General features: G+C 36.4%; 1 protein-coding gene across 1 annotated transcript in view; it reads right to left on the reverse strand.

Annotated features, from left to right (window-relative positions):
* Positions 1 to 14,099, reverse strand: part of Zfc3h1 (zinc finger C3H1-type containing) — a 51,306-nt gene that overhangs the window by 5,025 nt on the left and 32,182 nt on the right. The window contains exons 21-28 of the mRNA XM_048418808.3: positions 13,275 to 13,458; positions 10,884 to 11,070; positions 8,912 to 9,100; positions 7,931 to 8,168; positions 6,033 to 6,138; positions 5,759 to 5,957; positions 4,775 to 4,869; positions 95 to 205 (exon numbers count right to left, since the gene is read on the reverse strand). Of these exons, the coding sequence (XP_048274765.3) occupies positions 95 to 205; positions 4,775 to 4,869; positions 5,759 to 5,957; positions 6,033 to 6,138; positions 7,931 to 8,168; positions 8,912 to 9,100; positions 10,884 to 11,070; positions 13,275 to 13,458 (1,309 nt within the window). The remainder of the gene's footprint in view (positions 1 to 94; positions 206 to 4,774; positions 4,870 to 5,758; positions 5,958 to 6,032; positions 6,139 to 7,930; positions 8,169 to 8,911; positions 9,101 to 10,883; positions 11,071 to 13,274; positions 13,459 to 14,099) is intronic.

Here is a 14,099-nt window from a genome sequence, read left to right on the forward strand (position 1 = left end):
TTTTACTGCACAATAACTCAGTAATCAACATCAGCTACAAATACAAGATAGGCTTAACATGTAACGTTCCTCTCCACAGTGGGGAATGTCTCACCAGTAAATCAGCCACAAATAAGGAACTTGGTTGTTAAATATATCATCATCAAAATTCCCTTTACATAAACAGGCTGGAATGTCAAGTGGTCCTGGGATATTTAAGAGATATCTGAAAGAAGAAAATCCCAACATTGTATGAAATTATGCCTAGGCACACATGGGTTAAAATACTAACACAGATAATCTTTAATCTCAACTTAATTGAAATATTTCTACAAAATATGAACTTTTCTAAAATTATACTTTTACTGAAAATTTTACTTTTATACCAATATGAACGAACTCCCTCAAATAAATTTGTAATTCTATCCCTAAAATTAAAAAAAATCATCTAATTAAACCAAATTAAAAATAAAGACCAAATCAGATTAGCACATATCTGAAATCTCCACAAAATCTGTACATTCTTCTAGGGGGGAAAAGTGCTTACAAAACTCGCTATCTCACTGTTGCGTGTACACACATGCACGCGCATACACTCACACTCGTGCACGCGTGCAAACACACACAACACAGAAGTTTAGTTCAGATATAACAAATAAAATATTGTGTAAAAGCATTTATCAGTAAGAGTCATCATCAAATAAAGCAGAGAATGCTCTGGATTCTATCACTCCCTTTCAAAAAAAGAAAAAGACTACTAAAAGGTTCTTAGACTCTCGAATAAGAAGTCTATTCATTTGACTTCCACTACTTCAGTTTCCCTGCCAATGAATCTGAACCTCTTTATGTGTAACTCTGGAGTCTCAGTCATTGACATTAGATCTGAAAAGGACTGCACAGGAAAAGGTGTTAAGGGCTAGCCCAGCCTGCAGGGAGGCAGCAACACAGGACATCTGAAGTGTGGGCATCCCAACCATCACAGCTGGCTGCATTACCCTGAGTTACCCACTACATTTTCAAGGATTTTAGAATCCTCCATTGACTTAAAATCTAAAATATATAAAACTGTATAATCTCTAGGGTAACTTCCTCAAAGTGAATGAAAACACCAAGTTAAGTTTCTAAATTTATTTGAAACAATGAAATAGTTCTTACTGCTCGTCATCTTTATACTAAATGTTGCAAAGAAAAAGTTGATCAGGGCTGGAGAGATGGCTCAGTGATTAAGAACACTGGCTGCTCTTCCAGAGGTCCTGAGTTCAATTCCCAGCAACCACATGGCAGCTCACAACCATCTGTAATGAGTTCTGGCGCCCTTCTCTGGTGTGTGGGCATATATGGAGGGAGAATTTTGTATACATAATAAATAATAAATCTTTTTTTTAAAAAAAAAAGAAAGAAAAAGTTGATCAAATTTACTTTCAGGTACATATTACAGCACATATTTTACTTTATAATTTCTGCCATAAAATTGTATCTTGAAGCCAGGGGTTGGCGCATGCCTTTAATCCTAGCAATTGGGAGGAAGAGGCATTCGGATCTCTGTGTGTTCAAGGCCAGCGTGGCCTACAGAGTGAGTTCTAGAACAGCCAAGGATACACAGAGAAAAGCTGTCTCAAAAACCAACAGCAACAAAAAAAGGGGGCAGGAGATTATATCATAACACTGATGTCTACTAATTCAATGATTATAATGTAAGCTTAAAATCATATACAAACAGAGTTTATTTACATAAAAACAGCAGTGCCAAACATTACATCATTTATTGGCATTCTTCTAATATTTAACTCAAAAGACATTTTCCTTTCTCACTATGTAGCCAGGCTGGTCTTAAACTCACACCCTCCACCTCACAAGCGCTTGGATCACAGGAGTGTGCCACCATGCCTGGCTAACAAGAACTTTGAAAAATACAGGTGTCTTTTCTTAATTCTTGGTGATACATGATTATTTCACAAAAGAATTTAATAAAACAAGATGTCTCAGAAAAAACAGTAAGATGATTTAGAGGTAATCTAGCTCCAAATGTTTATTGCTACTGTTTTTTTTTATTGTGCTCAATTAAGCTAGCCTCAAGTAGATCTAAAGACCTTTGATTAGTTACCAAGGCAAAATCTGGCATCATCCCCTTTTAAGCTAAACTAATTACCTCCATGCCCAAGGGAAAACCAGAACACAAGTCTGTAAAGGGTTTTGTTTGGCCTTGAATTAGTCTTTTGCCAAAGTTCAAAAACAAACCAATTTAATTTAAAAAGAAAAAAAACACCTGGGTATAGAAAAATCAACTAAATTCCTTATATTTTTCTTGTATTAATTCATATTTAAAACTGTTTGCTGTGACAATATTTAGAAACTAATGTGGATTAGCAAAGAGTTTGTTCTGTTTTCATTGTTGCTGTTGTTTTTTGAGACAGGGTTTCTCAGTGTAGCCTTGGCTGTTCTGGAACTCACTCACTCTGTAGACCAGTGTAGGAAGTTACAATTCTTCTGAATCTTGACACCAGGCATATTAGGTTCAAAACTTTGAACTCTTCAGGAGAAAACAGCTAATGGAGTAATCTCTATAAATTTGCCAAGTATTTATGGACTAGACTTTGAGAACAGATTTATTTGATAATTGTTCTTGTATGTAGTTTCATTTTTGTTAAGGTTATTGCCTTTCCTTTCTATTTGGACAATACTTGATAATAATTCTTATTGTTACATAATTTTACTATGCTACAGTTAGAACCTCTCCTTCTTAAAGAAAAAAGGGGGAGATGTTATGGGAATTCTGTTACCTGTCTGCTATCCAAATGAAAAGAGCACTTTAGTCTAAGAGGTGGGTTTTACACTGAGGACAGATGTGACAGAGAGAAACGATATCCCTTTAGATTGAGGTGTGAGGGACCATGAGTGTTAACAGTGGCTTGTGATTCAGCTCAGATTCCCCTTTTGTTCTTTGGTATTTGTGCATGGATTTTGTTTGTTAACAAGCAGTAAAGAAATCATTTACAGACCAGGCTGGCCTCAAACTCAGAGATCTACCTGCCTTTGCCTCTAAAGTACTGGGATTAAAAAGTTTGTGCTACTACTGCCCAGCTAAAGAATGTTTTAGAAGATGCCAGAATTAGGAAAATTAACCAGCAAGATGAAAAGGTTCAAATTTACAAAGAAAAAAAATCTGAGGTAAACAGACTTTTTTTTTTTTTTAATCTGAGTCATTGGGAGATAGTTGGACAGAGAACTTGGGTTTTAAAATCACTGGCTGCTCTCCCAAAGAACTTGGGAGAACAATTCCCAACATCCAGGGCTCTGGATTTTATTAACCAATTTGGCAGCTTACAAGCATCTGGAATTATAGTTCCAAAGCATCCAAAGCCCTCTTTCTGGCCTCCTCAGGTTCTAGGCACACAAATGGTAGATAGCCATATAAACAGGCAAAACACCCATACACAAAAAAAGCCTGGGTTAGTTAAAATCAAATGTGACTGACATTACAGGTTATTTATTGTAACTGGCAGACTGGGGAAGGAAGGGTGGAGGAAACATCTAAAAAGGAATCTGCACATATTATTTGATTTGCTAACAGAAAAATAAGGTTTGATTTTCATTCCTCAGTATTTTCTATAAGGATTCTTGTAGGGGCTGAAGAGATGGCTCAGTGTTAAGAGTGAGTGCGGGCAGCTCTTACAGCTCTGGGGGGATCCAACACCTCCTTTTTGACACCTTGAGTATTGAATTCACACACACACACACACACACACACACACACACACACACACACACACACACTTTATAACTTTTTAAATCGTAAAAGAAAAAAATTAAGGCTATATTATACATAGGTCTTCCTTGCAGTCTAACACAGTAACAGAATATCATAAATAGTTTCTTTTTGATGATGTTTTCTCACAATCAGCAAACTATATTTTTATAAATAAAGCTTTACTGGAACATGGTCATACCCATTCATTTACATATTGTTTGAGGGCTCTTTGTTTTTTCTTTTTTTCACTACAACATTACAGATGCATTTGAAGTAATAAAATGTCCTGCAAACCTGAAGTATTTTCTGGCTCAAGGAAATAAAACAAAACACTACTGATCCTCTACAGAGAAATGAGGAGGAAGAAAAGCTTAAAATCTTCCAAAAAATCACTTTTTATGACCTGATGTATCTTTTAATGTTGGGACAGAGCTCTCAGCAAAGCACAGAGCTACTGAGAAACCCACGGGTGAGGAAAAAAAATCCTCTAAAGCTGTTCACAAAATATTTCAGAGGCTGGAGTAGGTAATGTGTTAAACTAAGAGTTTTGTTGCTTGTTTTTCGAGACAGGGTTTCTCAATGGTTATGGAGTCTGTCCTAGAACTCACCCTGTAGACCAGGCTGGCCTCGAACTCACAGAGATCCACCTGCCTCTGCCTTCAGAGTGCTGGGATTAAAGGCATGTGCCACCACCGCCCCGCTTGGTTTTGTTTTTAATCCATGGTTAACCAGCAAGTAAAACACACTTTTTTACCCAAGTATCAATGATTATCTGAGGATACTTAGCTACTACAGTATTAAGCCCACAGTTAGCAACAATTAACAAAGCTACATGGAGAAGTTCCAATAGGCCTTATTAACATATTACAGAGCATTTTATATCTTGCCTTCGATTTTATTATTCTGCCTATCTAACCCTCCTAACAATTCTGTGGGCAGGTATTCAAGAGCTAAATAATCACTCCAAGACCAATCAGCCAACAAGAAAAGAATCTTCTCATTGACCTATAGTCTCTCACTCAACAAATGAAAATTTACACAACTCACCGGAATAAGTCCACGTTACTATACTTCTCAAACCCAGGTTTAAAGAAGGATGCAATAAATTGTCGCAAAAATGGAAGAAGATTATCACCTTGGTTCTATTTAAAAAAAAAAAAAAGGAGTAACACATATCAGTCTTATAATAATCAATAAAAATGCTTGAAAGTCTTTTTTTTTTCTAAAAAAGAAATTATGATGAGACTATATTTCTTGGGCAGATAGGGACAAAATGAGTAAGTTTAGGACACATCCTCACTTGTGATAATTGGTTCTAAATGTCAGCTTGAGACAACCTAAAACCCCTAGGGAAGAGAGTCTCAGTGGGACCGTCTAGATGGCTGATCTATGGGAAACAGGGTCTCAGGGGAATGGTTTAGATTGGCTGACCTGTGGGAATTCACTGTGGATGGTACCATTCCCAAGCAGAGGACCAGAACTAGCAAGTATGCAGAGCAAGCGGGCGCTAACAGCACACATGCGCGCTCCCCTCTCTGCTCCTGACTGTGACTGGATGACTGGCCGCTTGACACTCCAGGTGCTGAAGTAAACCCTGGAACCATGAGCTAAAATAAACCCTGTCTTCCCCTAAGATGCCTGTCAGGTTGTTTTTTGATTTTTGTTTTTTCTCTTTTTTTTAATCACAGCAACAGAAATGAGCTTGAAACAACTCTGAATTAAAATCAACTAATCATTAAACTATGTGTCTAATATTATCACCAGGTCCCATTCACCTGCTAAGATCTTAAGCAGCTATGACATATCCCACTGGCATGGACACTTGCGTGTAAACATGAGTAACAGTTTGTGTTCTTGGTGAGTTCACAGAGACAAAGCCCTGTACCAAACACAATGGTAAAACTGCAGCAAAACCAGGAAAATCTAGCTTAACCTATAGAAGGCGGAAGGACCAAGAAGGATATACTTCCGAGGGAAGTTAGTGATAAAGGAATACAAATAAAGAAACACCACATTAAGAAGTATTTTTACCTGCAAGATGAAAAATTTGCACAGATGATAAAAAATTTCTGCATTCTGAGAATTATTTTCAAATGCGGTGAGCCACACCATCCGGGCTTTGTCATACTCGTCTGTTTTCAAATACAAAGCAGCAAGGGTCTCCAGTAACTGGCAGTTTGTGGGACAGGACTCCAGTAAGCTTTTGCACAGCTCTGCTGCCGCCTCATACCTTAAGAAAAGAAAGATGGCTGAACACTTGTGCAAAGATGACCTTCAACAGAGTTGTTTATTAATGCAGCCTTACCTCTCTAGGAGCTGGTGCAGAGCAATCATGTTTGTGTACAGTGGAAGGCAGACCTCTACTCTCTCCCCACTGGTAAGACTCTCATCTGTACAAGCTTTCACCGCATCTACCACAAAACATCACAACGTGAACCAAACAATCACTCGTTGACTATGCTGCAATAACTCTTAACAGTTCAAGAAAAAGGAAAACCCTTTACTCACCCATCATCCTTTTCACCTTCACTTAACCCTGATATTTACCCAAATGAGGTGCTTCAGGTATTACCAAACTTCTATCCTTTTATGTATCACCTTACTTTCAGTGAAGAGTAAAACTGTCTCATACAAGAGCCCTATTTTTTACTTAGTGTCTGCAATTATCTTAAATTCCTCAAAACCTATTCTAAAAATAAAACCACAAAGTTATCTTTTGTTTATTTGTTTGTTTTTTGGACAGGGTTTCTCTGTAGCTTTGGAGCCTGTACTGGAACTAGCTCTTGTAGACCAGGCTGGCCTGGAACTCACAGAGATCCGCCTGCCTCTGCCTCCTCTCTTTCTCTGATCACTTGACAGGCGACTTCCTTTGCTGTTTCATAGCTACTTCAACGTCTTCCCTAATTAGATCTTTCCCTTACTTTCTAATGTTCCTTTGCAGAACACAAGCACATGGCAAAGCACTCCTGTGGAGGTCAGAAGACTAGTTGCAGGAATTCAGTCTCTCCTCCCATCGTGTGTGCCCTGGGGATGAACTACCAGCATCAGTCTTAGACACAAGTGCCTTTATCCATAGCCACCTCACTGCCTTTTCCTTATACCTCAGTCACAGAAATCTCATTCTGGTTTTGTTTTCCTATATATAGTAAAATTTCAACCATTCTCTCCTTCAGGAATCTATCGGTCAATTCTATAACCCTTTAAAAGGTCTTAAAAATGTTTTAAAATCTTTCCATTGTCCAGCAAAATTCTTTTATAAGGACTCTCCATCAAATTTCTCTTTAAATTCACGACACAAGCTCTTATTAGCTTGCTCATTTCCCTCGCTCCTCTGACAGGAATGACCTTGTCTTTCCTTTCTCCACTGGGTTATTCAACAAGGATTTACTAAGCACTTAGTAAGTTATAAGAATCCATCCAGAGAGCTCAAGAAATACAGAGAAACAAGCACAGGCTGAGTCTTTGAGACAGACCCATCGGGCACATCACAGTCCTGCTTCAAAGCTCAGTTCCACCTCCCAGACACTTTCCTTGAACATGTAAACCTGCTCTTGAGTGCAGACTTGCACCAAATAATTCTTTATCTGTAGCATACAATTTACACTACAATACTAATACATTACATATGGTCTTATATACTTAATAATTATGTCAACGCATAGATCTGACAAGGATTATATACACTTTATACTTATTTTTAGGGAGAAACAGGTTTTAAACTTTAATATATGTTCAATGGCAGATTCACGTTTAGAATATAATAGTTATAAAATTCATTGATAGAGAAAATATTAACTAGATGAAAAAAAACAAAACATATATCCTTTAAGCTTCCACCTTAAAGGACTGCCAAAACAAAAATGAAATAAACAAGAAAATCTAGTTCTCCAATCCAATTCTATAACTTCTCTATGCCAGTTATATTGTCAGGAAGTGTCTATATTTAGATGCACTTGTATTTATTAACAACACATTTATCCGATATTCTTTGCCATAATTAAATAAAATCATAATGTAACTTTTTATTTTCAGAGTAATGATTATCTTAATTTAGTAATATTAAAAATATTCGGATAATAAACTGTAACTACTATTTAAGTTATTCTATTTTATGTAGAATCATAATGAATAAATGACTGATGTGCTAAACATTGGTTTTGTAACTTGTAATGGTTGGTGTTATAATTTATAAATATCACTTACCTTCAAAAACTGCTAATAGTAAGTCAGGATTAGTCTTTACATCTTGAACCCCTTGCCATGGCATTACAAATGGCTCTGTGTTAACAATTCTTGAAGGATTGTCATTGGATGGATCATAAAGTTTTGAAGGGAGACTATTAAATTCAATAAGATGTATGTAGGCCAGCCATGCCAGACAGCGATCATCTGTCTTAAGGTACTCAGCTACAATTGCATCATTAGCCAATTTTAATGCATTCTAGGAAAAATAAAAATAATTTGAAAGTGATCTTAAAAATACATTCCTATCCACAATAAGATTCAAATCTAAAGAATAGAACTGTTTATTTTAAGTGATTCTTATGTTAAAAAAAATTTTGTTTTGGTTGCTATTTTTCCCCCTGAGACAGGGTTTCTCTGGGTAACTCTGGCTGTCCTAGAACTCACTGTAGACCAGACTAGCGTCAAACTCAGAGATCCGCCTGCCTCTGCCAACTGACTGCTGGGAGTAAAGGTGTGTGCTAGCACCGCCCAGCTTGTAAATGAAAATTTTTATAGTCATCAAATGTTTAAATGACAAATCTTGAGATTAGCACAGATTATACTACCTTAGTTTATGATGTACTAGTGAAATAAGATGAAAAGTATTAAGTTTCTTTACGCTTAAAATCTGATAAGTAAAAGACAAAAACAAACAAAACACAGTGAAAAAACCCACACCAAAGCCCAAATCAATACAGGTGACTTTCTGTATCCTTTCAGATTGTATTTTAAGGTTTAGTTATTGAGTACCTAAAACAATCTTTCCATGTTTCCTTGTAAGAACTCTAAAAAAGACAGTGTGCCAACCAAACAAAAGTAGAATGCCATTACAACATACATGTACCTAACAAAAAAGAGATTTAAATTGGAAGCCTGGGCCTTACAATCCAGCAATGCTTCTCATGTCGTAGACCAGTACACACACTTTCCACAAAGTTAAACAGTAAAATATACGTTTACCTGTAAAATTGCAAGTGCGCTTTGGCACCTCCCAGTGAATATGTGCAGTTGAACTCTAAACAAAAGAGCCTCTAAGAGCTGAAATGACAGAATATCTGATATTTCCCGCTTGGCCACTCCCATCAGAAACTGCACCATCCTCTCACATACGTAATCCTTTTCTTCAAAGGTGCTTTCTAGGTGTAGAAACTGATCGAAAGAGTTTCGAAAGATAGAATAAACACAATGATTTTTGTCTTTCAATTAAGACACTGCTTCAACAGATGTACAATTTATGAAAAGATTAACTATAAGAATGTATAAATCTACTTTCCAGTGTAATATCATAATCTGTTCTTCTTTCACAAAAATTGTATATATAAACTAAAACAGTAAGATGCGCTATCCAGATCATCCCTGAGAGGAATTCACTTCATTTCTCTGAATCAACACACAGTGACAAGACCACAACACATATACAAAGCTTGTATTTATGCCCATATACAGTCTGTGTTAACAGGAATGTGACTATTTAAAGTTAGAAGAATAGCATCTGTGAGCTGGAGACACAGCCCAGCAGTTAGGAGCTGCTCCAGAGATCTGAGGTTCAATTCCCACCACCCACATGATCTGTAATCTAGACCCGGGGTCTCACACCCTCTGGCACCCAAGTCAACAGACACACAAGTGGTACACAGGCATACATGCAGGCAAAACACTCATACACACAAAATATAAAAAAATTTAAAAAGAGCATCTGTATTAGAAATGCACAGCACATTAAAGATCAAGCAAATTTAAGGAAAATATATGTATCTTTTTAATATTCTTTCCTTGGAAAATCTTGTGATCATCAACAGCAACAACTTCAGTATAAGCCTCCAGATTCCAAACAAATAAAGCCTTTGCTATTCAAGTCTACTCAGCATCTCAACTCAAAAAGGACAAGTTATAGTAATCATTTATTAAGAGGTATTATGCTATCCAAATTTATATTCACAAAGTAAATGACAAACATGAGGCCTGTTGGCACAGAATTGCCACAAAGCTGAGGAAGGAGTACTATTTAATTCAGGAGTTTGAGCCAAGCTAACCAACACAGGAAATCCAATTTCAAAGGAAAAAAAACAAACAAAGTAACGTTGATAAATCTGTCTCCGCACTGGAATGTGCGGTGATATGGTGATATGGTGCTTACCGTTTACAAGGGTCTGGTCTAAGTCTCAGCTGACTTAGAAACAAAGAAAGACATCTGATAACATATTCATCTAGAAATTGATCAAATTTAATGGTTCCTGAGTTCAGTGGACAGAAGTTATTCCTGAGTTCAGATACTGACAAACATGAACCCTTTTCACAAATGGATCAATTATCATTTTAGGTTTAGATAAGAACAAAAATCTCTCAAAGAAAGATACAGTAGACCTAGATGGAGGGGGGAGGGGGGAGGGCCTTGGACTTCCCACAGGGCAGGGCACTGTGACTTCTCTCAGAACTGGAGAGGGAGAGGGAGGGGGACTGGGAGTGAAATGGGAGGAGGTGGAAATTTTTAATAAATAAATAAATAAAAATTAAAAAAAGATACAGTACTAGCAGAAATTACAGGTAAGACTACATAAACAGTGAAGAAAAATTTTAAAAAATCCTAAGAATCAAAATTTTATACAACAGAAGAAATTTAAAAAAAAAATGAAATTTTCTCATATTTTGTGAAACTCCCTTAACTTTGTTCAAATGAAAACTACATAATAATTTAACTAATCATCTCATTATTTTTCTCTTTAACCAATAAATTTGTCTTCTTTAAATATTCCTCATGTTTCATCAAAAATCTACCCCTATAGAAGTGACTGGGAACCTGAAAATCAGGTAAGCAAATCCACATACTGATAAAGTATAATCTATTAAGATACATACCAACAATAAAGATGTTCCAAGGAATTATGAGCACAGCATACATATCAAACACAAGTCTGCTAGCTTTTCTACTTACAGTCCAAAAGCTTTGATAGTCAGGAGCATATTCAACAGCTGTTTCACACATTTCCTGCACCTCCTCCTTGGTCCCTCTTTTTGAGAACAATCTGAGGTAATGGCACCAAATTTCTGGATTGTCTTTATTGTTTTCCAGTGCTCGAGCCAGTACATTCAAAGCAGAATCCAAAGATTCTGAACACAGTCTGTACATTAAAAAAAAAAAAAAAAAAAAGGGCAAAGTGTTCCATTATAAGAGCAGATAAGGCTGAAACTCGCACGTGCCTAGCAAGCACAGGGCACCAGGTTCAAGCACCAGCAGTGCAGATAATAGCCAAATAAAATATATAACAACATTTAACATCTAAAGTAGAGCTAATCAAATGAACCAAACTAAAACTCTACTTTCTATAAGAACCTACAAGAAGCCAGGACCACAATGATAAAAAGTAATAAAAAGTAGAAACTCAGTAAGCATTTACCACAGATAAAACATAATGTAATAAAAGCACTAAGATTATCAACTTCAAATGTAATCTATGTACATATTCAGCAATACTTTTTATGATTTATACTGTTTGAAAACAGGAAAAGTTAAACAACTCTCTCTCTCAAGGCCAGCTACTGCTGGCACAAAATATCAAAGCTTTCAACATAATAGTTCTTTTCACCTCAAAGGATTGCTATCTCTTAAAGAAGATAATTCTCTCATGATCCTATTCATAGAGTAATGTACACTTCTTTTGTCCTTTACTCAATAACGAGTAAGACAAGAAAGCACTGTAACTTACCCCATTCTCGTGGAAATCACACACAGGCAACTTAAATAAGACTATGTTCAGGTATGTGTGGTTTATCACAGCCTTCTTTAACAGTTTATATTAAGTTTTAAGATAAGTCTTTCCCAGTACACTACTTCTTATTATACTTTAAAATTACACTGTTTTATTTGTTTAAATAATTAAACAATTATTTATTTAATAATTTTTTATTAAATTTATTAAATTTATTAAAATTAAAAATAATGTTTAAATAATTAAACATTATTCCAGGCTTGCTCTCCACTATTAAAAAGCACAGTATGAAGCTTGTAACAGAAACTAATAGCTGTTAAATATATTATTTATCATAACTTGAAAATAACCACATGCAGAAAAAAAGTCCAATTCCATCATAATTTAAAGGTGTTTTAAGTAAACTTTAATCTCCATTGCAAATTAACCTAAAATTTAAATCTTTCCTATTCTCATCAAAATTTTACTAAAAGACTTTTAGTTTTAGTTTTTGTTTTTTGAGACAGAGTTTCTCTGACCTAGCTGGCCTTGAACTCACAGAGATCCACCTGTCTCTGCCTCCTGAGTGCTGGGATTAAAGGCGTGTGTCACCACTGCCTGGCTCCTTTTTTGTTTTTAAGACAAGCTATCACTATATAGCCTTGGCTGGCCTGGAACTCACTATGTAGACTAGGCTGACCTCAAACTTAGAGCCACCTGCTAAGATTAAAGATCCATATGCAACAAACTTCAGTAGAATTTACCACCTATTATCCATTAAATAATTAACAGTTTTATCTACTGAGCCATGAACACAAAATGAAGCTTTATTCTTAAACTTTTCTACTAGGTTTAGAGCAACAACAGAATAGTTTCGGTTTTATCAAAAAACAAAACAAAGATTCAAAGTCAGGAATGATGGAATGTACCTGTAATTTCAGTACTTTGGAAGTAAAAAGAGGAAAGCATTAATTCAAGGTCATCTTCACTTACACAGCAAATTCTAGAACAATCAAGGTAACATGAGAAGATCCTGTTTCAAAAACTAAAATACTCAAACCAGGTGTGATAGCTTACATTTGCAATGTCAGCACTCAGAATGCCTGGGCCACGAAGCAAACTGCAGACCAACCTCGGTCAGAGTGAAATTCTGTCTCAAACAAAAGACTCCACTGATAATAAGAAAACCTGATGACCACAGATGAAATAAAATAAAAAAATAAAGGTGCTGTGACACAATGGTCTTGTACTCTGTCACTTATATTGTATTGTTTCAATAAAATGCTGATTGGTCAGTAGCCACACAGGACGTAGAAGCGCAGAAGCGGGGCGACAAGAACAGGAGAACTCTGGGAAGAGAAAATGTAAATCTGCAGATGTCACTCAGTTGCAGAGGAAGATGAGAATGCTTCGCTGACAAAAGGAACCAAGCCACGTGGCTAACACAGACAAGAATTATGGGCTAATTTAAGATGTAAGAGTTAATAAGAAGCCTGAGCAAATAGGCCAACCAGTTTATGATTAATGTAGACCTCTGTGTGCTTCTTTAGGACTGAAGGGCTGTGGGATCGGGTTGGACAGAAACCTCTGGCAACATAAAGATAAAAATATTTCAAAACAATGTGAAGTTCACTTACCCCTCATTTTGATTCAAGCACTTGTATGCGAGTTTTAGCCAAAGCTGTACATGAGAAGGATTTTCAAGTACGCTTGCTTCTAAATTAGCAATGTCGTCAGTGTCACTGGTAAAATACCTGACATCGTCTGGAGTGACAACAGTGTCCAAAGCTGGAGCATTTATTTGGCTCTCTGCTCGGAAGGCTGTAAGAACAAGTACATCAGCTTTACATCTTCTTTAACAACCCAAGGGCGGGAAAGTTTATCATCGCTCAAGATTCTAGGGAAAGGTAAATGATTTCCAGGTGTAAAATTGAACTATCAGAAAATTAACGGTTCAAACCTTGACACTTCCGGAAGTACGAATTGTGCTGTTTCAAGCACCAGGGGAATAAGAATAGGACTCAGCTTATAAATCAGAGGTATGGTCAGCTGGTAAATTATATTAAACATGTTAATTCTGTTAAGGGTAAGTGATATCAATAATAATTGTGAATTATAACTTAAAAACTAAACTAAAAGTTAAAATACAGCCATGATGGTGCATACCTATAAACCCAGGACTTCACAGGGGGAGGCAGGAGGATCAGGAGTTCAAGTCCAGCCTTGGCTACGTGAGACCTTGACCTGTGTATATATGTGGGGGGGGGGAGCTCTAAGTTAAAAGTTACAAAGTGTTTTTTCTACATCTGAACTACAGAATTACACATTACATAATCACAAATAAGCACCTGAGTGTAGCTGAACCTCATTATTAATCCACAAATTATGCAAACTAAAAATAAGAAAGCAGGATGTACTCTACAATGAGTTTCACACACACATACACGCACGTGCCCATGTGC

This window comes from Myodes glareolus, chromosome 26 (assembly GCF_982192425.1).
Source record: "Myodes glareolus chromosome 26, mMyoGla1.1, whole genome shotgun sequence".
NCBI lineage: Eukaryota > Metazoa > Chordata > Mammalia > Rodentia > Cricetidae > Myodes > Myodes glareolus.